This window comes from Nelumbo nucifera, chromosome 1 (assembly GCF_055504915.1).
Source record: "Nelumbo nucifera cultivar China Antique chromosome 1, China Antique-T2T, whole genome shotgun sequence".
NCBI classification, from domain to species: Eukaryota; Viridiplantae; Streptophyta; class Magnoliopsida; order Proteales; family Nelumbonaceae; genus Nelumbo; species Nelumbo nucifera.
Genome location: NC_142649.1, coordinates 130,150,272 through 130,174,989, shown reverse-complemented (window position 1 = coordinate 130,174,989; position 24,718 = coordinate 130,150,272). Strand labels below are relative to the sequence as shown.

At 36.3% G+C, this 24,718-nt stretch overlaps 2 protein-coding genes across 2 annotated transcripts; both read right to left on the bottom strand.

The window, feature by feature from the left end:
- Window positions 1-323: 323 nt before the first annotated feature.
- LOC104589084 (S-adenosyl-L-methionine-dependent methyltransferases superfamily protein) lies at window positions 324-4,096 on the bottom strand. The gene is made up of 2 exons (XM_010247271.3): window positions 3,262-4,096; window positions 324-703 (listed from the first exon to the last, which is right to left on the bottom strand). Exon 1 carries the CDS (start codon window positions 3,949-3,951, stop codon window positions 3,283-3,285), a length of 669 nt encoding a protein of 222 aa, XP_010245573.1. The 5' UTR covers window positions 3,952-4,096; the 3' UTR covers window positions 324-703; window positions 3,262-3,282.
- A 16,984-nt stretch (window positions 4,097-21,080) lies between these two features.
- Window positions 21,081-23,912, bottom strand: LOC104589083 (zinc finger protein MAGPIE-like). The gene is made up of 3 exons (XM_010247270.3): window positions 23,614-23,912; window positions 23,091-23,487; window positions 21,081-22,477 (listed from the first exon to the last, which is right to left on the bottom strand). The coding sequence occupies exons 1-3, from the start codon at window positions 23,723-23,725 to the stop codon at window positions 21,619-21,621; spliced, it is 1,368 nt and encodes a 455-aa protein (XP_010245572.1). The 5' UTR covers window positions 23,726-23,912; the 3' UTR covers window positions 21,081-21,618.
- Between the last annotated feature and the right edge of the window lie 806 nt (window positions 23,913-24,718).

The window sequence follows — 24,718 nt, the reverse complement described above, 5'->3', positions numbered from 1 at the left end:
TGCGCATTTAACTTGTTTATACCCAAAAGAAAGGATCCTATTTCCTCCTAAAACTGCTTTCTCTTTCAATGTTGTTGTATTTCACCATCATAGGACCTCTCGTTTATGTGAAGGAATTCATCAAAATATAGGTCAATGCAATCTTGACAAATGCCAATGCGTTCATTTAAGATCTCCTTTTTCTTTTTCCCTTTCCTCTATTCTCCCTCTAACACCCACCAGATCCAAGCCAACAAAAACAATCAAACCAAGCTAGCTTTCAGATGCTCTCGTTTTCAAGCATAGTCTGTTTCACCACTCCTAATAATTTTGCAAAGTAGATCTTGCAATGTTCTGAGCCTATAGGAGAACATATACATGTGCACATATACGTAAACATGCAATTGACTGCAAGAGTTATGTTTTCTGTTAAATTTACATAACCTTAGGTCAAAGAATTTACTTAAGTATCAATGATCCCAACTCTGTTTAAGAACAGGACAACCAAGAGATTTCCTTTACATCCCAACTGGGCTGCTATATCAGGAATAGGTTGGACGATTTCTTTCTTAAAACTGTTACGGATAGTAACTGTAAAAGTAGGTTAATTATTATGGATTTCCAGTAAAATACAAGATTCACATACAAACATCCAACAAAACCTATAATCCTGAATATGGGAACCCCCTGTCAGTGTCTCTCCTTGTTTGTACATGGCAAATATCTGCATTTGAACAATTCAAACAGATTCATAAAATACTGAGAAAAGTTTTGATAAACTGAATGCAACCTGTGTGCTTGCGAGATAGAAGATGAAGAGAGAAGAGAGTTTAATCATTAATTTTTTTCAGACTGAGTTACCTGCTGTATGTCTGATACATCAAAGAACTGCCCTTTTCCATGGTATAAAACAATTTGCATGAAAATGGTGGTTATATGTTAGCCAAAAAAAAGTTTGAAATTTGCTGATATAACATTGAATGATGACAAGAAGAAAGGAGTTCTGGAATATTTTGTTTTCAGGTACGACATCAAAAGCCACCCAACCATGCTGTTTTTGAATCTTGACCAGTGAAACCCCATTGTAAGCATAATGTATGGTAATACTAATATCAATAAGCAGTTGTTTTCTCCAATCATTTGATTTGGTGCATTCAAGTTTGTATGATAAGGTATTCGACAGAGAAGTATTTACTTCATTTAAATGGAACTGGTACTTCCCTTTGAAAAAACACAGAGTTGTACTTATCTCTTAAACTTCTCATCAAATCTATATCTTAGGGTAAAAGTGATAATATGAAATTGTGAACAAGATGCTACTCAACTAGTTTCAAGTTGCATCGTATAAACTAAAAAGAATATCCATAGCAAACAAGTAATTTTAGAATCTTAGTCTGTAAATATGATTTCTAGTAATTAAAAATAGTTAATTGGGGTTAAAAAGGAGAAAAATCTAAAGTGAGTTTTATAATATAAGATGAACTAGTCTTGTCTCCTGATAGCAAATAAAAAGAAATTTTGTTAAGAACAAAAGTTGTACAGTTATAAATAGGGCATAATTATCATTGTGTGTGACATTGCATCATCATAAATGGTTCTTGATGGTCACATCTTGACATTAGGTGACATCTTAGTCCCTCTCCCTCCACACCTGAGTTGTATTAAAATTGAATTTTGGTGGGTTCTAGATGGCAATTTGGGACTATCCAGCAATATATGAGTTCATAGAAAGTGGAGTTCTACTTTTTCCAGTACTACTAGGTCTATTTGGATAGGACTTAGGAGATTTAGTTAGGTCAAAGCTCTACTGTTACTTCTTGGGCTTGGGTTTATTCACAGCCTTGGCTTCTATAATATTCTGAGAAGGCTTAAATGATTTAGGTGGGCCTATCTGCATTTTATGAACACCTACAAAAGGCTCATGCTTCAGATTTCAACATGAAAATCTTGTTCACTTATATCCCCAAGTCCACCAACACTTTAGTGGTTGAACTTGCACGACTCAATGACCAAATCATATAGTGGATCACTTGGACCTTTTTTCTTATCAGTTTGGTTTGAGTTTACTCACAGCCTTGGTTTCTATGATATGGTTAATCTGAGAAGGCTTAAATGATGTAGGTGGGCCTATCTGCACTTCATGAACACCTACAAAAGTGTAGGTGGGCTTAAATGATGCTTAAGCTTTCAACTTGAAAATCATGTTCACTTACATCCCTAAATGCACCAAAACTTTTGTGGATGAGTTAGTTTTTTTTTTTTTTTTTTATTTGTTGCTCAGATTGGACTCAATGACTGAATTATATAGTGGATCTCTTTACACTTTTCTTTTGTCTTGCTTTTAGTAAACTTATCATTAGCAATCAAGTAGATATTTAAATAAAAAAATCCCAGATTAAAACAGAAGAAAAATAATTACATTTACATTTGGAATCTGATTGACAATTGTCACAAGGTGATCTAGATGGCTACAGTACAGGCCCAACAGACGGTGTATTCATAATGCATAAAATAAACTCTAAAAATGGTGTCTGTAAGTAGCATAGATTCCAGGATATCATTACTTATCATTTTCATATGAGTGTCATGATGCCATTTCTAAAAGGAATAAGGGACAGAAAGAAAATAAGAGGAAGCAAAAACAACCAAATAACCAAGAAGAATTTTTTAAATACGTGTACATCCACCAATTGACATGCTAATTTAAGAGTTGCTTCATAGGGAAAATCTGAATTTTTATCTCACCACTCACAAAAGCTTTACGGAGCATCCTCTAAACACACGTATATTTGGTCAGATACCACTACGACTACAGATGACAGTTTTTGTCAAGCTAAGTATTTGAATGTAAGGATACTTCATTACTGCATCAATTGGAAACTTTTGGCCTTACAAAATCAATCTGAATCCTTGCATTAGGTTCTAACAACATGAGCGAAAGACAACAAAACGCTAAACTTATTATGGGGTTTAAAATTATCTCAATTCTAGGCCCAAACGCAAAGCTCTGAAAAGATAAAAGTTAATCAGAATTTAATAACTATTCAGATTAACATAATTCGAGATGAGCCAAGATACTTTTTTTTATTGGCATCAACGATCAAGATACAATTCTCGCCAAAACAAAATGTACACAGGAACAAGACTATAAACTTGAATTCCAATGTAGCCTGCTCGTTTTCATTTTTTTCCCTTTTATTTGATAAAGAAAAAATTTTGCATCCACAAGGAAAAAGAAAACCACAACTAAAATTCAAAGTTCGAACTTATGTAAGTGCGCACCTGAAATTATCAAATTAACATTCATTTCTTCCTCATTATGTATACATCCGTCTCCTCATACGCATATTCTGGGTGCAAATCCTCGTGGGGGACCTTCTCAATCGTGAAAACCCTCTCGCACAATTCCCAGAACAGCCGGTGAGCCTCCGGTGACCTCAATTGGTAACCCAGCAACACGAAACCAGAATTCCCCACAAGAGCTTCCATGGCAGAAACAAGCGGGCCGACAGACTCCTCTATGTAAACGACGTCAGCGGCGATGACAAAATCGAAAGGAGGGTTTAGGGTTTTGATTTGATTGAGGTTGTTCCAGTAAAGTTGGGCATATTTTAGGTTTTTCCCAAGTGTGGGTTTGTTGCGTTTGAGGTTGCGCTTGAGGGCAGGCATGACTGGGGCTATATCAGTGAGAATGATGTCCAGGCCGAGCAAGGAGAGTCCCATGCCGGCAGGGCCACATCCAGAGCCCAGTTCAATGGCTCGCTTGCCAGAGAAGTTGAGGAGGTGAACATAAGGGTTCGGGGTGGAGAGAGACGAGTTGTGGGTCAGAAGCCAGCGCTCAACGAATTTGACGAGGACAAGGGAGCAGGGCCAGACGGAAGTGCCGACGTGCATAGAGCCGTTGTCTTGTTCGATAGAGAGGAGTGCATCGCGCACAGGGAGTTCGATCACAGGTGAATCCGTGAATTTCATCGAAAATTTCTCTGCTCCCCCGCGTTTGAGAAATTGAGAAATGAGAAATTTTGCAATGCGTTTTCTTCAGGCCAAGGTTCAACGTATCGATACCGCAACGACTAACAGAGCGACAACTTTTAAGAGGGATTCGCTTTGAAATTGCAACATAACATGAATTAATACTGGCATAGTTTTACACAAGGTTTTTAAAACCGCACCGGACAACGAACCGGTCAGGTCCGGTTCCCGGATCGAACGGTCCGAACCGAACGGACGGTCCATTCTGACAAAAAATAAAAAATAAAAAAAAACGGTCAAAACCGTTGGACGGTTCGACCACATAGGTCAGTGGTTTGCTGATCAAATCAATGATTTTTGGTGAAAATAACGGTTCTGGGGTAAAATGGAACCGATCATTTAACTGATTCGGTGGTTCCCAATTTTTCTGGTCTGACCGCCCGACCCAATCCAGTTTTAAAAACCATAGCTTTAAAGATATAAATTGGGCTGTGTCGATCGTGACCTGACACAGGTACAACGGCACATAGGCATTGGGCCGTGATGGGTTTGGGCTTTTAAGTTTATGGACTAGCACGGTATGGCACCATCGAATAGTAAACAATTGGTAAAAGCCAATAAAAGAAATTAATTGGTAAAAAGAATTAGAACTAGGTAAATTTTGAAAAATCAATGTAAATAACAAATCTAATTGATTTCTTAAAGATTAATTTTAGTTTTAAAAAAAGTTGTTTTAGAAGAGAAAAACCCATAAGCTGTAATGGTATAATTGTAGACATGTAGTAGTAACGGTAAGAAATCATGCCTTTTCTATGGGTGGCCTGGGCTTAGCCCCTTCATATGGGCTACCTATGGCTATGGCTTCTGGGCTTAGCCCCAACCAGGGGAGATCGGCTTCATTCGAACATCTATCGAACAGCCTTTACAGCCCTGCATTATTTTATGATGCGAGGTTTTGAAGGCTGTTCGAACGAGAGCCTTGCACTGACTGAATCAAATTTCCAATTAGAGACTCCTTTCGAAGCTGAAAGCTTGGCTGTTTGGAAAGAATTCACATCTCCGCCCCACAATACATTCCGTCATGTATTGTATCATCATTGGAAGATATTCCTAATACACGGCGAATATGTACTGTGAAGCATTGTGGGGCGGGATACTATAGGGCGGAGATGTGGTTTCGTCTGGAAAGCTCTTCTTTTTACCACAGCCCGAAAGATAGTTATCATAGGCTCGGACTCTCCACTTCTGATGAATAGCTATAATGGAGAAGATAGGGGAGTTACTTGGAAGTTGTTTTTTTGGATAGATAAATTAAAACTTATTTCAAAATTTTTGAATTATACTTTTTGTATAGACCTAAGTCGAAGACTGCTTTTGCTCATGTGATGGCTTGTAAAGCAAAATCTTTTAGAACTTGCTCATGCTGGTGGGGCTCCCCACCAAGCTGGCTGGATCCGTTTGTATTTATTTTGCTTTAATATAGTTTTGTTCAATTATCAAAAAAAAACATGGATTTATGGGGTATGGTATAAACAAAGTTTAATTCGCATAAATTAATATTATTAATTTTTATATCTATAGAATGTCGGGACATGCCTTGATTTCGGTGTATGCATCTCATAAAGTTAGGATCATCATTTACACCCCCCAATGGCCTATAGTTTGCAATGATTTACTTCACTTTTTTTCCTCCATGGGGCTACACAATGAGGGGTTAGCCCTTCCCCCAAACTCATAACCGCCCAATTATGGTGTAAAATCAGGATTCAATTCCAAGTCTCTGCTACAATCAAATAGAAACCTTACCAATTAGTCAATTGCCATCCTTCCAATTGATATATTTACTCCAAACTTTGTTAAGAGTCATTTGTATTGCCATCTTAAAATGGTCACATGATCACCTAAACCCGTTACAATGAATTGGAGACCTTATTAACTATGGTTTTTAAAGACAAACCGGTGACTGAATCAGTCAGGGGTCTGGTTACCAGTTTGAACGGAACGGTCCGATCGTTCAACCCGAACGGCCAGCCCGTTCTGACCAAAAAATTAAAAAAATAAAATAAAAAAATTGGAAAATGGTCAAAATCGTTCAAACGGTTAACCAGTCGGTTCAGCGATTTGCTAACCAAAATCAATGGTTTTGGAGGAAAACGGAATCAGTCAGGTGACCGGTTCCCGGTTTTTCCAAGTCGACCGTCCGGTCTAATCCGGTTTTGAAAACAGTATTACCAACTAGTCTGTTGGCACCTTTGCCAATTGATTTACTTAATCGACCATTTGTTAAGAACTAAATCAAGTGGAAAATGTTTAAGGACATGGGCCATGGTTGTTTATCTCCTAAAGGATCCCTATCACTTTATATCAAGGTTTTAGAAAGAAAACCCTCCGCCCATAGCAAAACTTGGCTGGAGAAGACATTGGTTGTGTGTAATTGATTTTTTACGATATAATTAGGTGCCATTTTCTCAAATCCATATTTTATTTGATAATAACAGATTTGGATAAATTGTAGATTAAGATCAAAATTACCCTTCATTATATAAGAAGACATTGTCTTTCGTCTTTTTCCTCGAGATTGAACCAAAGTAGTGGTGAATAGAGTAAAAAGCTATGTGAAGTCTCTAGTTTTTGGTACTAAACCAAATCACATGGATGCTAGACTACCTCCAAAGTTACTCTGCAGAAGTTTCATTGGCTCCAAATTTGTCTTATGTGAAATCTTCCATTTCTTGGTTGGTTTGAGTCTCTACGAGAAGCAATTACGTACAAAAGAGTAGAAGCTATAGGAGTCAAAGAAGCAGGAGGCTACTTATGTGCCCCATATTGGATTGTTGCCAGCTGATACGATGGTGGTAATCGTCATGCATTAGATGATGACCGGACAGGAAGAAGGCTATGTTCATGTTGTTCACATAGGTGAGGCCATTGAGCAGGAGGTTAGTCGTTGATGTTTTTGTTTGAATTAGTTATTGTGTTCATACTTGAGAAGATGAAAAGAAAGAATCCAACAAATTCACCCATTTGAGATGGTAATGAGGAAAAGAACCAAAAAAAAAAAAAAATCAAGGAAACACCAAAAAGCTCAGTTGAATCAATGTATGTAATTCTAAACAATATAACATTATTTATTTACATTACTTGAGATGGTGTTATGTATGTCTCAAAATGCATCAAGTTAAAATTATTAAGATGGTTGTCCAAGGATATCCCTTTAATGAATAAACTTGTTACTCCATTGATGCTTGATTTGTTATATATGGAGTGCAGCATGTCTTAGACAGTTCACCTGGATGAATCTCTTACGTGAGTTACATCCATGGTGATTAGCAATTTTAGGGCCCATTCATTTTTTTTTTTGGATTTTGACAAGAGGAAATTTGGTTATGGGTATCACTTATTCGAATAGGTGATATCCATCTCCTAGGTGGATAAGTAACTTTTTCACTTAGAGGGGCAAGTTGCCAATACTTAGATGGGACAAAATTGTCCATTTTTATAATGGATTTTTATGGTTAAAATGGTCATTGTCTTATTTACTTAGGAAATAAGAGAACATGGGTATATGAACTTACCTAATGTTTCCTGGGAAATACTTACCCATGTATGTAACTTCCCGAAAAGTGAACGAGGCCTTACATGTAATTAGTTGTCCAAAAGAATCACCATAAGTTCATATGTGAGAAGCTTATATATTGCACTTAGGGGGTGTTTGCCAAAGTCTATGAAATTACAAAGACCCCCATGCAAGGTTCAAAGTATCGACTCCTATATCGGTGCTTTTTTTATTTTTTATTTATTTATTTTCAAAACCGGTTCAGAGGGTCGGTGTAAGTCTTGGCTACCCTCTGAACCATGGTCTGACCCGATACAACCCTTGGAGGGGCGTTATTGGGAAGCCATCAGCACGATATGTATCGGCCGATACAGGCCAATACGTGTTGATACTTTGAACCTTGCCCCCATGTACTATGGGGTCAATGGAAATTGCCCCCATGAACTTTCGTTGGAGACAAAGTCCCCTAAACTTTCACTTTACGATAAATACCCCTTAACTGTTAAGTTAGATGAGATGATAAAACACATTAAATTATCAAAATATATACCCACCTGAACTTTCCTTATTTTTTTCATTGCCCTTTTCCTTTAAACCCTAATTGACCCAAAAATATCTCAATGTCTCCTAACAAAACCAGCTAAATAATAAGAATTCATTGAAATAGAAAAGGTTTCTTTAAATTATTGTTTCATTTCATTGACATTAATGTTTCTCTTCATCTTAAAACATAAAAATTATCCACTCCTTTCTCCAATAAACCATGAAAACCTTAAATATATCTATTAGGAAGAAACATTTACCATTTCATATGAATATTGAATCTATAGCTAGAAATCTACAAGGATCTATTAGCACGACTTAGAGTACTTCAATATTATATTTAGAAAATTAATCAAATCATAAATCGTTCAAAATAAATAAGAAAAGAGTAGTTTGAGGATTAAAAATTTAAACAACTGAATGATAATCTTTTTCAAAATTAACTAACAAATTCTAATGAAAGGGGGTATTTGTTGCAAAATAAAAGTTCAAGGGGTCTTTGTCCCAAATGAAAGTTTAGGGAATAATTGTCATTAATCCCATAGTATGGGGGTCTTTGTAAGTTACCTTGTTTATTCAAAACAAAACAGTTTTTGCATAAAAAACCTTCTTTTTTCCTGATGCGACAATTGCTTTGTTTTGGAAAAAAAAAATCATACTAAATTGTTGAAACAATAAAATCATACATGTTGGTGAACATCCCCGTAGTCCCTTGTTTCAGTTAGACTTGAGACTGAACCAACCAAAAACCCTGCTTGTATAAGGACCACTGAAATATTCAAACTAAGTTGATCAATCAAGTGAACTCAAGAGCAAAACCATGTTACCTTGACCAAATTTTCAAAATCTTTTATACTGAATGTTACTTTTGTGATTTTATTGAGAAGCACACAAGCAGCACCATATGCATATGTGATTCATAGCACTGTTTTCAAAATCGGACTGGACTGTACGGTCGGACCGGGAAAACCGGGAACCAGTAGGTTCCGTTTTCCTTGAAAACTGCATTTTTCCCCAAAATCGTTGATTTTGGTCAGTAAACCGCTGAATTGGCCGGTTAACCATTTGAACCGTTTGAATGATTTTCACTATTTTCCAATTTTTTAATTTTTTATTTTTATGTTAAAATGGGTCAGCCGTTCGAGTCAAACAGTCGGACTGTTCGAACTGATAACCAGACCCCTGACCAGTTCAATCACCGGTTCAATTTTAAAAATCATGAATCATAGTAAATGTTGGAAGCATAGTAGATAGTCCAAGTTGAAGAGTCTTTCTCGCTCATTTGCTTTCTCTTGTGATTTGTGAAGCTTTGTCATAAGTATCATAATATTGCCTACTCTACTTCCTTCTTCATACAGGTTAGAATTCATAATTTCAAAAAGTACACTTCTCAATCGAAGTGTACTTTGGTATCAAATATAGAGCATCGCGGATGAATTTATCATTAGATTCATTACATTTTGTCTCTACATTTCATATGGTTATTTTTGGTCTATAATGGCGCCACGATTGGTAATTTTACTACTCACTCTTGGTCCATAATACCCTTTGATTGTTAACAACAACAAAGTGCAGTTTGGTAATTTTAATTACTATTCATTGTAACACCCATTAATGGTGCTGTACTAAAGTGGCACTTTTTGAAAGCTTTATGCAATGGCGTTTTTCAAAGTTTAGGTACTAAAATGAAACCACTTCCAAAGTATAGCGTACTAATACCATAGAAGATAGAGTGAAAACAATGCACACCTTCACTTAAGATGAAGAAAAAAAAATCAATTATGGTGATTATCTCCTTCACATGATCCATGTCTATAGACAATGGTCGATAGACCTACATCAATAATAACTATAACCTCATTGTGGTTGGGTTAGAGTACTGGATGTATACAAGTCAATACACCATTTAAGCTTTTTGTAGATGGGGCGTATTATATTACAGTTAAGTCCTCACTGGCCCACCCAATTGTCACCCCCAAATGAACTGGCTTCATAAACTAAGGGGAAGTTTGAAAGCGACTGAATTGAATGACTTTCTTTGTCTTTTAGTGGATAAAATAATAAAAAAGTAATATCTTTGAGGCTAGAGCTTCAGTCATTAAGGCCATGTTTGGTTCACTGCTGTGGGGCTTATTCTCTTAATTCTTGCTCATTCCAAACAAAAATAGCAAGAATAGGCAAGAATGAATAACATTAGAGTGTTTGGTTACAAAATTCTTGCAAACGACCACATTCTTTTTAGAATGAAAAATCAGCCCCATAGCACAAAAATTGAATATAGCGTATGGCATGAAAAATAATCATGCCCCATTTTGCTCATTTCATTCTTTGAGGAAACTCTACCTATAAAACTGTTGTCATATATGTTTACTTTTGTGAAAGCACTTTTACAAAAACACTTTTCTAAAAGTACTTTTACGAAAACACTTTCATAAAACTTTTACATGAAAGCACTTTTATGGAAGCACTTTTACGAAAGCACTTTTATGAAAGTACTTCTTCATGGGAGCACTTTTGTGGAAGTACTTTTATGAAAGCACTTTTGTATAAAAACACTTTTACGGAAGTGCTTTTACGAAAGCACTTTATGAAAGCACTTTTATTAAAGCACTTTTATGAAAGTATTTTTATAAGCACTTTTACGAAAGTACTTTTATAAAAGCACGTTTATGGAAGTACTTTTACGAAAGCACTTTTACAAAAACACTTTTATGAAAGTACTTTTATGAAAGCACTTTTACGAAAGTACTTGTATAAAAGAATTTTTATGAATACTTTTATAAAAGCAATTTTATGAAAATACTTTTACAAAATATCTATGCCAATTGGTAAACATTGACTACTGGAGACCTAGGCTGACGGTTTGTGAATACTGGTACAATTTTTTTTTGAAGAATGAAAATGAGTAACATAGGACACTTACTAGTCTGAAAAGAATTCTTTTTTAACAAAAAAGTGTTTGGTTCATAGCAATATTTTCTCATTCTTCCTATTTTTATCCATTCTTTTCCATTTTAGAATTTCATCTTGGGTAAGAATGAGAATTGAACCAAACATGGCCTAAGGATCTCACAACATCCTTCCTTAATAATAATAGTTCTCATCACAAAGGATGGCATAGATCCTGAAATTTCTTTTTTTGTGTATGGGAAGCCGTATAAGGAAACAAGGAAGATGTTTGTAGAATAATGGAAGTAGTTGGCAATGCACATTTCTGGTCCTTGGATTTTCATTAGAGATGTAAATATGATTTTTAGAAAAGAAGATAAAGATGGTGGATCCAAAGTTAGAACTTCAAGGATAGAAAACATAAGAGAGGTGGTTTCGAAAACATAAAAGAAAATTTTCATGTGGCTTTGGAAAATGATGCATGGAATGCTTTATTTCTAGAGGCTAGAGTGCTTCACCTCTTTATGGGAGGATCAAATCACATTCCTATCCTTTTAGACACTTCCCTTCCCCTTGAAAAATTCATAAAACCTTTCAGATTTGAAAATCTTTGGAATTCTCATAAAGACTGTGTGGATATTATAATGAATACCTGGAATTTGAGTGACTTCAATGATGGACAATTAAACTTCATCAAGATTTATAAAAATCTACAAAAGGGATCTCTCCAAATGGCATAAGAAGATATTTGGCAAAGTGCAAGATAGAATAAAAAATCTCTAAATAGACTCAAGCAATGAGAGAAGCAAGCTATGTAGCTATTTCAATCCATCCAAGTTAAAAGAAATAGAAAGTCAGTTGGACGAGGAATTAAAAAGAGAAGAAATCCTTTGGGCTTAAAAGTCTAGATTTGTATTGTGACTTTGAAGAATGAAGAGGAAAGTTGGGTATTTGGGCAAAAACAATTATCATATTTTCTAGTTAAACACTTCGAGGATCTATTTAAATCCTCAAACTTGATTCATAGTGGAGGACTTTTAAACCTAGTTAGCCAAGTTATCATTGAGGAAGACAATAGGTTTCTGCAAAAATATGTTGAGGATGAGGAAATTAAAATTGTTTTATTTCAAAAGTGTCCTCACAAAGCTCTTAGACCAAATGGTTTCCCCAATTCCTTCTTTCGGAATTATTGTAACTGGGCTCAGTATCATCATTGCAATGAAAGAATCTTTAACAACGGAGTTATGAATAAAGAGTTAAACAAAATTTTCATAGTCCCTATTCAAATGTGCAAGAACCCAGAAAATGCTTCCCAGTTTTGACCAATAAGCCCCTGTAGCACCATATATAATATTATAGCCAAGATTCTGGTGAATAAATTAAAGCCCATTCTCCCCAAAATTATAAGTGTGAGTCAAAATTCCTTTGTTCCAAGAAGATAGTTCTTTTCTTCTAGGGGATTGAAGTAGGGAAATCCCTTGTCACCTTATCTTTTCCTATTCTATTTTGATGTGTTATCCTTGTCCTTGCAAAATTTACACTATTCAGGTTCTATCTATGGAATAAAAATAAACAATCTTTGTCTTATTGTTACTTATTTTTTGTAGATGATTCCTGCATCTTCTTAAAAGCAAGTACATCTAAAGGGAGAGTGATTATGGATGTGTTGAAGTAGTATGGGGAAGTATAAGGTCAGAAGGTGAATCTCTCAAAATCTAAAGTTTTTTTAACCCAAAGTTGCCTCCAAAGATCTAAAAAATTGTATCAAATGTGCTAGGCACTAAAAAGTTGATAGACCTTCAATTTACTTAGGTATCAAATGTGCTAGGCATTACGAAAAGCAATCTTTTCAACTATCTTTGTGATAGAATGGAAAGTAAATCAAATAGGTGGAAAATTTCTTTTTTATCATCTAAAGGAAAGGAAGTGATGATTAAGTTTGTGCTAACTTCCATCCCTACATATGCCATGTCTTGTTTCTTGATCCTTAACAGTGCTTATAACCTTCTTGCTAAATCCCAAAGATAATTCATGTAGAGGAAAATTTGTAAAAGTTTGGTGGTGGTTTAAGCTTTAGAGATCCTTATATTTTCAACTTATCTCTCTTGGCCAAGAAAGCTTGGAGATTTAGCACAAATAGAAATAGTTTATGGGCAAAAGTGATTGAAGGGAGATATCTAAAGGGCAAGTATTTCTGGAGTTTCAAAACTCTTAATTATTCTTGGGAATTTAGAAGTCTAATGGTTGGGAGAGATATTCTATCTGAAAGGGTTTGTTGGAGTGTTTCGGGTGGGGACCACAGACATATGGGAGAACCCATGGATCTTGGATTTCCTTTCTTCAAACCCATGAGCCTAGATCAAACAATCCTCAAATTAGATGGGTGTGTGACTTTATTGATGATCATCATGACCATTGTAGGAATAAGAGAAGTTGGCTGATCAAATCTTTGATAATTATATTGTTAGTAAGATTTTAAAGATGGATCTACCATCAGTTGCTAGACATGATAGATAATTTTGGACTTTGGACCCAAAGTGGAGATTCTCAATCAAATCTACATATCTTTTGGTTCTCAAGTTGTTTAAGAGGCAAGGCAGTGTTGAATCCGCCTTTTAAACTATCTCAATCTCATTGGGAGAAGACTTGGTCCTTAAGTATTTCCCAAAAAATTAAGCATTTTATTTAGAAATGTTGCTATACTAGTGTGGCTGTTAACAAGGTTCTAATAAGTAGAGGAGTCCTCATCAATGAGGGGTGCCCACTATGTGAAAAACCCCAAAGAAGTATTATATATCCATGCTTTTCTATTTTATCATCATGCTCGGGAAAATTGGTTAAGTTGTTATCTAAATACTTCTATTGACTAGTGGGTAGGTTGGTTGGATCAGGCGTCATGCTCTACTCAAGGTTCAAATTATCGGATATGCTTCACGTATCGGGGAGGCAATTTTAAGATACGTATCGAGATGCGCCTTGTATATGCATGCGTGTTAGAGAAAAATTAATATATACATAAAAAACACATATATACACATAGAAACACTATAAAAACTTCAATATAACATAAAAATACATCAATAACACTTAATAGGCTTTAATAAGATATATGCATTAAATTAATATATTTTAATAGAATTTATGAGGAGTCACATCATAGTCAAACATACTAAGTAGCTAAACAATGTTTATTAAAATTATAATCACATCAATATTTAATAACTCAATTCAACACATATAATATAATCCAACACAAGATATTAATGTCTAATAATTAAAAAGTATTTGTTTTTAATTTTGAAAATTATAAAAAAACATATTTGAAGAAAAATATCAAATGATCTATATATATGATAGATCAGCCATATATTAAGAATATATTCAATCATTATAGGCAAATTACGAAAAAAATAAATAATTAATATTTTTTAATTCTGAAAATTACAAAAAAAATCAACAAAAATCATATTTAAAGAAAAAAATATCAAATGATATATGGATATGATAGATCAGACATATAGTAAGAATATATCCAATCCTTATGGGAAAATTACAATAAAAAATTATTAATTAATATTTGTTTTTAATTCTGAAAATTATAAAAAAATCAACAAAAAACTCATATTTGAAGAAAAAATATCAAATGATCTATGGATATCATAGATCATCCATGTATTAATAATGTATTCAATCCTTATGGGAAAATTACAATAAAAATAAATAATTAATATTTATACTTAATTCTGAAAATTGCAAAAAAATCATATTTAAAGAAAAAATATCAAATGATCTATGGATATAATAGATCAGCCATATATTAACACTATAAGCAGTTCTTATGGATAAATCACAATAAAAAATAAATAATTAATAATTAACTTTTAATTCCAAAAAGTACAAAAATTCAAAAAAAAATCATACTTGAAGAATAAATACCAAATGATCTATGAATATGATAGATCAGCCATATATTAACAGTATATGCAGTTCTTATGGACAAAATACAATAAAAAAATAATTTTTTATTTTTTAATTCCAAAGATTACAAAAATTAAAAAAAATAGTACACAAAAAATTTCACATCATCCATAGGTTTCTAACATATTAATTTCTTACATTGAAATAAAAAAAAAAACAAACATTTTTTTCATATTTTTTCCAATTTTCCTCACAAAAATCCACAAATCTATACATATAATAAAAAAATTTGTGATTTTTGACACAGGAAATGTAGATCAGCCAAGATTATAACACATTCAAGCATCAAACAAAAAAAAAAAAACAAATCAAAAGGATTAAATGAAAAATAAGTTGAAACACTCATATGTTTTCACAATATTTTCTAAAATTTGAAAAATCTTCTCAAATCTTCACTTTTGATGCGTTTTTGTTGGTTTTTTTGTAGATCTAGCAATATAGGCAAGTTTTTCAAAGATTTGAAGTGGTTTGGGGGGGGGGGGAGAAGGCTTTTTCGGGAGAAAGACGCTTTCTTTCACTTGTTTGTCGTTTTAAGTTTCCGCCTATATCATTTAGAATTGGTAGTGTATCGATCAATATGCCACCATATCGATAGCGTATCAATCGATACAGCATCAAAATGCCTGAAACACTACCGTATCGTATTGATATGGTACAAATACGCATGAAAAAAGACGATATGTCCGATTTTCATGCGTATCCCGTATCTCCTTTTCAAAGATATGATACAATACACCCCGTATGAAGGGATGAGAGATCCATCGTATGGACGCCCAAAAATTACGGAATAAGGTGGGCGAATTTCAAAAATTTATCTCCCCTCAACTGGAAATCACATTCCCTATTTTAGAAAAATCATATTTTTCAAGAATCAATCTTGAACCATGAATCGAACTAGATCTGAACAAAAGCAGTAGGAGAGGATTATACCCGATATGGAGAAATAATATCTCCCAACGAAGGTGTTCACACCCAAGGAAGGATCCAGAGACTGCTCCCACTGAAGATGGCACAGTGTAGGATGGAGTAGAATCAGCAGTGTTCTCTCCAAGAACCTGATCCTTCGCAAGAAATAGTAGGATGGCACGTGAGCACAGCTTCCTATCAGTCCCTTCACAAGGAACTGATGTCAAGATCGAATCTTGATTTCTCCCACTGAACTGGAGGTCGAACTGGCAAGTGAGGCGGCGGCAGGAAGGAGGCGGCAAGAGAGAATTTTCACAGGTGTGCTGAATTATCTCTTCTGTGATTTCAGCTCTGAAGACAAGTGAAGGACTTGTGTTGTTGTGTCTAAAGGGTGCCGCCCCCTCCTCCTTTTATAGCCTTAAAGGGATCAGCTCCTAATCCCATTAGGAGTTGCTGATCCAAATCATATTTGGATCAGACTTCCCTTTAAGTGATAAGGGTAAACCCTTATCTTATCTACAAATTGGACCAGCCTTCTCCTAATCTCATCAGGAGGTTTCCAGATCTGAATCACATTCAGATTTAGACTCTCTGAGTGGATAGAGTTAAGACCCAATCCTATCTGCTAATCCAATCTCAGAATTCGCCCCTTATTTAACTGATTAAATTAGCCCAGTTCGAAATGGGCTTTAAACCCATTAAGGTTATGTGCTCACTTAGCCTTCCTAACTGCTACCCAGTTGGGCTTCCTTGTATGGCATGGGACCCAAACATTGATCTACACATCAGCCACATGGGTTCAGCCCAGCCTTTGTTACGAGGCCTGGCCGAATACACTGTTATGGGCAGTGCACCCCTAAAACCCATCACATGGGCTCTATGGGCCCAACACTTAGCCTAAGTGGTCCCTGGGCCAAGCCACCTTGTAACACCCAGGGACTGTGGGCAGATGCAAGATTAGCCCATCAGGTATTACCCTCAATGGTCTTACACTTAACCTCTCAACCCATAATGATCAAACACTGCCCGACAAGAGATGACCTCTCCCTCAGTTGCAAGGAACAGTGTTGCACTCTCTTCTTATATGGATCCCGGGATTTAAAACCTTTTGCAAACATTTTGGAAACCATAATATATATACTTTTCTATCTCATATAAAATATATTTTGCAAAACAAATTTCAATGATTGAAATCGGCTGCCGGCAGTCTTGGTTTCCATTAGAGAGAGTGCATCCCTGATCATTACATTTGTCCGACAAAGGGGCTGATCCTGTCACTATGATCACCCACTCAGATGAATTCTCAGACTGTCCCAACATACCCAGGTTTTGACCCCCGCTAAGGATCTCACTGATTGGTACATCAAAGACAGCCCAATCTGACACCTAGTGCAGTATCATAATCGAGTCTAGGGGTCGGGTGTAACTTTCCAGTTTTGCCCATTAATCTCCAAGGTCCAGGGCAATACTGAAAATCTGGTCGGTTCAAAGATTCAATTAATCCTACACTGCATGTGCCTTGGGTCTCACCCTGGCGGCTGAGACAAGCCACCCCAACTGACTTGGTGGCACATCAGTGTCAGCCTTATTAGGATAGGTCTCCCCAGACCGATCCACTGGCTGTGAACATTCTAAACTAATACGAGTCTCATTCAGTGTCCAATTTAAGGGTATTACACAGAAATGCACCACAGGAACATGAATCAAATATGTACTTTATTCATTTACAATAAATTCATAATGTACATCATTTTGATTGGGGCTAAGGACATACAATTGTCTAACACCGTATTGGCATATCATATTGATACTACCTACGATCTAGTGTGATAGATTTGCCTATTATTGAACTCTCAGTCATTATGCTATGGATAGTTTGGATAGCGAGAAATGAATTTATCTTTAATGGTACCCACCCTAACCAACTCTTTCTATTCTCTTTGTAAACAGGTTGATGAAGGAAGTGATGAAAGTTTTCTCCCAAAAATCGGAAGATTGTTGCATCTTAAAGGCCATATTGTAACTCTTTTGGATGGGCTGGTCCAGTTCTAGGTTTTTGTATAGCAAGAACTAATGGTGGTTATTCAAAAAATATGAGCAGTGGCTTTGGATTTGTAATTTAGGATGACTTTGGCACCTTTTTGAATGTTGGTTGTGGCCCTTGTAAGGTGATATCGGATGAACATGCTGAAGCTTTTGCTATTAAATCTTGTTGTTTTGCTGCTAAGGAGCTTGGTATTGGGAATCTATTAATCTTAATTGATTCTCTTACTTAAACCTTAGATGCTCAATCATTGGATAGCCAACCTAATAGTTGGCCTATTTTATTTGACATCCTTAATCTTGATGGTATTACTCTCAAGTTTTGTTTTGTTAAGAGAGAATTTGTTTTAGCAGCTGATAGCCTTGCCTCAAAAGGATCATCTGGATTAGTTTCGTCTTGTCTCTCTCTTCCAGATTGGTTGTCTCTGATGGTGGAGACTAATTTTGCTTTATCAGTTCATGGGGATGATAGACCCTTAGGTTATGTTTGGTTTAAAGGAAGGGAAAGATAGGGAAACCTATATAAAGTTTATAAAGGACTCCCTACCTTTCCCTCCCTTTCCCTACTTTTTTCTTCAAACCAAACACAGCATTAAAGTTTCCTTTCTATATTTTAGTTGGTGTTGTTTCTTCTTGTTTCTTCTGCTTTTTTTTTTCTTGCCTTTGAAATCCTTCTTACCAAAAAATTATTATTCACTAAGACAAAGCCGGTTCACTCTAAGGCTATGTTTGGTTTGAAGGAAAAAGGTGAGGAAAGGAAAGGAAAGGTAGGAAAACCCATACAAGGTTTGTAAAGGTTTCCCTGCATTTCCTTTCCTTTCCCTACTTTTCCCTTCAAACCAAACACAGCCTAAAAAGTTATTTATTTATTTAATTTTACTTATTAAGGATATTAAAGTCATATGGCTCCCCAAGTTTATTTATTAATGTATCCACCCATACTTGGGTGCATCGATATGAATACATGTCATATCGATATTTTAATTCTTTAGGATTATGATTTATAGGTAATTTAAAGAAACCTTAGTGGAAAGTGAAATAAACCAGCACTCCTTAGCATGCCTCTCAAATTGAGGGCTGGCCATAAGTTATCATCCCAACAATGGCTCATTTGGCACAGATTTTATGGGAAGGGTTTCGTGATGGAGCCATTCAACAAAGCTCTTCTATAGAAGCATGGTTAAGGAAACTGGATGAGGATACATGAATGGTGGCCGGTCATCAATTGATTTATATAGACCAAAGATATATATTGAAAATAAGGCTCCATTTGGGAAGATCAGTGTAAATACATATGCAAGGTTCACGAAAATGACAGTATTTGCATTTGCACTCTTCCCAACAGGGGCCGAAAAGGCTACATTTGGTTGTAGTGCAAATGTAAAGAATGCAAATTTTGGTTTAATTTTGTTTTGGGTTTTACTTTATTCTGCTTCAGGTCTTATTTTACTTCATTTGTACTACAATCAAACAAAATAAATCATTTGCACACAAATCATTTGCATTACCATAGTTTTGCATCCATGCAAATAAATTTGCACTGCAGCCAAATGCAACCTAAGACAATTTGGGAAGAGTACAAATAAAAAAATGTACTGTACACAATTTCCTAATAACTAGGTAGGAAAAATTATAAGGGCAAAAGGGACATTTGCTCTTCAATTGGAATCTTACCCTATTTGGATTGTGGGAACAAAATTGGAAATCTACTCAACTTGAGTTTTCCTATTTTTTTGGGCTGGCCGAGCCTAGCCCTTATGCAGGTCAACCTGAATCTAGCTGAACATTAGCTGATATTAATAGGTTCATGCAATTTTTTAATACATTGGATCTAATAAACCCTATTTGCCAAACTTGAGCCTGGCCCGGGCCTGGGTTGGAAAGATCGGACATGACCTTGGATTCATTCCAGGCTCAATTGTTAGGGTTGGGCCTGGATTGACCTTTAACCCTGACCAGCCCGCCGCCAGACTTCTACCTCTAACTCCACTCTTTGCTCAATTCGTTGATATTTAAATGACGACTAGCCCCCTCCCTCCCAAAAGTTGCAGAATTGAGTGCCTAAAAGCTGCTTAGCTCTTTAATTCACTCTGTTAAGAAAACCCAAATAGAGCTAGGAACCATAAGCTCAAAAGATTTGACCCTTCCATTCCGCTGCCAACTCCAATTCCATCCTGATCCCAAGCGCGGTTCAAGGATATGCATGCAACGCACTAAATTACCAGTTTCCTAAGAAAACATGAGTTTCGTTTCTCAAAGAAGTCCACCATACTGGAATGGAATATCTGATTTTTATGCTCCAAAGTTCTTTTTTTTTTCACTCCATGAAGCTGATCGAATTGGTTTACAGTACCACACATGATAGCATGGGAGCCGTGGCCGACCTACTCTTCTAGCAAAACCTAAATTTCCACCAGTCAGCAATCTTATTATGGAAGTTAGACTAGTTTCCTTTGAAAGTTGAAATTTTGTAAGGAAATATTGTAGAATTTTAACATGATTTCATTGAATAATGTATTAATTCTTTTAGTCATCCAAGTTAAGCGACAAGTTAACATGGAGGTCTCTTATGCTAAAATTCAAAATAGAGGTCTAGAATCATCATCATCACCATCTAATTAACTCTCCCAACATGGATGGGGTCGGCTACATGAATCCTGTTTCACCATTAATTAAGATCTATGATCATGACAAAAGTTTTAGTCCTCCTTTATCTGGGGGACCTGTGGTGTAAGACAAGCTGATATACTTGCAGAATTAATTGGAGGTCTAAAACGTGATCTCTAAATCTAAACCTTAGTAAACCAGCAGTTCAAGATCATTTTACATGCATATAGTTTCATGGGCACCATGGCGAGACCCTGGGGCTATCTCCCTGTAAGCATGCATGGCTCTACCCATAAATGATAAAGTTGTTTATGAACATGTAAAACTGTTATAAGCATACATGTAGTTCCTTTTTCTCTTTCTACTTTCCCTTTTCCTTTTTTCTTTTCCTTTTTTTTTTCTTTCCTCATCGTTGCAATATGATTAACAGGAGCAGAATCACAATATACTTGTTAGGGCCCAATCCCCAGTTCTTTCCTGCAAGAACGAGTTTCCTTGTTGAATTCTAAAAGAAATCTAATCAGAAGGTACTTAAAAAGAGAAAAAAGCAAAACATGACAGAGGGTGAGGAGAGATCAGAGAGAAGATAAGAAAGTTACGTCTAATCTTCTTAACAAAGTTTTGAGTGTTTCCTTCATTTCCAAGTACTCTGACAGTGTTTTACCTGTATACACAAGGTCTTCTCTATATGTGTTCCATGGTACAGAAAATATGCATGGTTGTGTAGAAGGAAAGTCTAGATACGTTAATTAGCTAAGCCTATGAACTCAAATCCAACTTTATACCACTGAGATACTGTAAAACCCAGCTTGAAAAAGACCAGAATCATGATAGAGATGAAACACTGCAATAATGGAGTTAAAAAGGGGGTTCTTGCTTTGCCTCCACTACTAACCCCCCCTTTTTCCTAAAATAAAAAGGGACCAATTTTAAAAGATCAGCTTTGAGGGTTCCAACAGAATATGCATGGATCTCCTCCTCCAACTCTTGAATAGTTTTCTAAACACATCTTTTAGCCCCCATAAGCACTCATACTTCCTTTTTCTCTCTGCAAAGATTGAAAATAATATAATCTCAAGAACCCCACTTTATTATCAACTATGCTTTTCATGGAGAAGTATGCAATTCATGAGACCCCCATCTAATCAAATCCATCCATTGATTGACGACGGACAGATGGTTTGAACACCAACCCCTAAGAAATCCCTTGTCTGCCCTTCTTCTGCATCATCGTTCAGAGTTTTTGGGCGCTTTCTGGGGTACATCTGCAAATGGTTCAAAGTAGTTAGATCCCTCACCGAGTTGTCTAAATCGCTTCCGAGATTAGTTGGTATGAGGCTTGGAGAAAACAAATCGTTATACTTGTTTCCATCTTGAATTTGGTTGTTGTTGCACTTCAGTCCATAGCTCTCAAGAAATGATGGGTTGGTGGAAGTAGCGCCAATTTCAGCAGCTTTTTGTAGTAAGGCTGTTGCGGACATGATTGCTGGAGGCAGTTGGTGATGGTAGTGTTGGGTGCTATACAAGGAAGGAGCACTAGCAAGTCGGGGACTCCCAACTTCCTTGAGGTTGGTTAATGGCGGTGTGGTGCTGGTTAGCTCTCCAGCATTCGTTGATGAGAGCTTATTTCCGAATGCCCAGTTTACTTGGTAATCTGTATGTGGAGGATTTGAAAATGGATCAGCATAAACTGTTCCTATACTCGAAGAGCCCATTTGATGTAGTTCTGTGAGATTGTTGCTCATTGCTTGGTTAGTCTGGGATTCTTGGTCCATCCACAGAGAGAGTCCTGGTCTAGTCTGATCCATTGCTCCATTGCTGCTTGGAATTGGCTTGAAAACAGAAGAGAAATGTTGCACCATGTTGGATCTTAGCGAAGTCCCCATAAAAGGATAACTGATGTTCCCAGCATTCGCATTGTTCATTTTATATGCTGCAGTAACTCTAGCTGTTTCTTCTGCCAAAGCTTCGCAGAAGGCTCTGTGAGTGATGAAGCTGTCTCGCCTGTTCACACAGAAGAGTAGAAAAGCATTCATATCTAACAGATAGAGACAGCAGAATGAACCAAATTAACTGACGAACAAAAAGGAATGTAGTAGTTGAAACAAGAACATCAAAATTTTTACTACTTAAGCTCTATCTACTTTGGCTCCGGCTCGTAGCCCAAGTGGCTGACATCTGCACCAGAACCATGAGATTGTGGGTTTGTTCCCAGCAGCTTGTCCACCATAAAGGGTAAAAAAACATGAACAACATCATCAGTTCGATAGTCTTACAAGAACACGTTACAACCCTAACACTCAAGAGATAGAGATCTCCTAACGTCAAAAGATATATATCTCAATAGATGGAAATCAACAGCATGTCTTTCTAACAAATCATTTGTCTTCACTGTGCACCCTTTTCCTTTTTATTCTCCTCCTAATTAAAATCCAGAGCGAGAGAGAGAAATCTTGTCTATTCCACACAAAACTAAACAAACAAAAATAGCTTAGTTACTTCCATGATTGTTTTGCCTCGTAAAATTTCTTCTCTTGGTTTCTGTTTACTAAAAAATTGCATCATTGATTATACTGTAAATTATATGAAAATGGAAGCCATATATATAAATAATTACCGTGAAAATAGAGTTCCACAATCGCATCTGTACTCCCTAGTGCCACAGGTCTTGGAATGGGCTTTCCAATCAGACTGCACAGCATACCGCTTTGAGCATTTCTCGCACTTCCACTTCTTCTCTCCATGCTTTCTACAGAAGTGCTTCTTTATACCAGTGAGGTCTCCAAGAGCCCTTGATGGGTGGTGGTGAACGCAGGTCTTTTCCGGGCACACATAGACGCGTTTCTTGGGTTCCTTGCTGGTTCTTTGCCTAAGCTTCCATGGAAGGTTATGTCCCCGCCGGTGAAGTTGAAGGTTTTGATCCCTTTGGAAGCCTTTCCCACATATCTCACACAGGAATCTGTTGGTTGCCATTAGAGTTTTCGGCGACAGGGCGATGACCTCAGCTTCAGGATCTGTTTAGCCAAATAGAATCATCAGTCACAAGAATGAATATCTATGAATATACTCATAACCCAAGAAATAAGAAAACAATCTCAAAAGCTAGATATATTTTCATGAAGAGAAAGAAGATTAATTGCCTGGATTTCCTGGTAGATTTCTTTTCTTCTTTACGACAGGCGGGTTGGATCCAACAACCGTTTCCTGATTAAAAGCACCTGAGATTGCTTCTCCTGCCATCTTCTCTAACATGGATCGATCGCAAGTTTTCAACCCTTTTTAATTACTCAAAGCTATCACAGCAGAAAATAGAGGGGGTAATATGGAACCTTTTGTTATTGCTCTAGGCTTTAATAACATAATCTGATCAACTGAAGCCCTCTCTCTCTTTCTCTCTCTCTCTCTCTCTCTCTCTCTCTCTGATGTTTCTCCGCAGTCTTATTTACCAACTTTTGGTCTGAATATAAAAGCAAAGTATTATTCTATGAAGGCGGTGAAAAGTTAAAGTTGGAGCAGGGTGAAGGACTGAAGGGGGGAGGGGGGGTTTGACAGCAGAACCCAAAGGTGCATGATGACACATATGATGAGGTCGGAAGAAAGCTAGTATTCATGCGTTTCCTATTTGGAATGATTATCCCATAATTTGCTTGCTTTTTTTGATTTGTTCTTCTCTATACTTCTTCCTTTCAGTTCTCATCAACTGTTTTTTTATATTATTTACTTCTACATTGGGACTTGGGAGGGATTATCTATATTCCCATAACTGAAACCAAATATACTTCAACTACAGGATCTGAAATTCTCAAGTCAGTCCAGTCTTCTCTCACTTTGATACTATCAAAATATTCTTGCACCTTCCCACACGTATACCAAATCTTACAGTATAGGGTAGCCAGACCTCTCTCTCTCTCTCTCTAGTTAAATCTTAACCCAGTTCACCAGGAGAACTGGGAGTTCTATTTACAAAATAGTAAGTGGAGGGGACTCTTATAAAGTCTCTGAATTATAATATGATGATGTACTACTGGTCGGTGGGTTACCTTGGGACAGGATCTGTATTAAAGACATAAGCTGGTTCATCTTGATGACTTGGACCCCTTGGCCCATCCAAACTCAAAAGTTGTTGATTGCATTTGGGACATGCTGGACTTAACCAAGGCTGAATCACTGCAGGTTAAATTAAGCACCCTTGCATTTTCCCCACATTTGATTTTTTTTTCTTTTTTTTTTATTCTTCTGATAACT

Coding starts and splice junctions, on each gene's coding strand:
- LOC104589083 (XM_010247270.3), bottom strand. CDS start 23,725: ATGTTAGAGAAGATGGCAGGAGAAGCAATCTCAGGTGCTTTTAATCAG. Junction 23,488..23,613: donor AAATCTACCAGGAAATCCAG/GCAATTAATCTT, acceptor TTGGCTAAACAG/ATCCTGAAGCTGAGGTCATC. Junction 22,478..23,090: donor TGTGGAACTCTATTTTCACG/GTAATTATTTAT, acceptor CTGTGTGAACAG/GCGAGACAGCTTCATCACTC.
- LOC104589084 (XM_010247271.3), bottom strand. CDS start 3,951: ATGAAATTCACGGATTCACCTGTGATCGAACTCCCTGTGCGCGATGCA.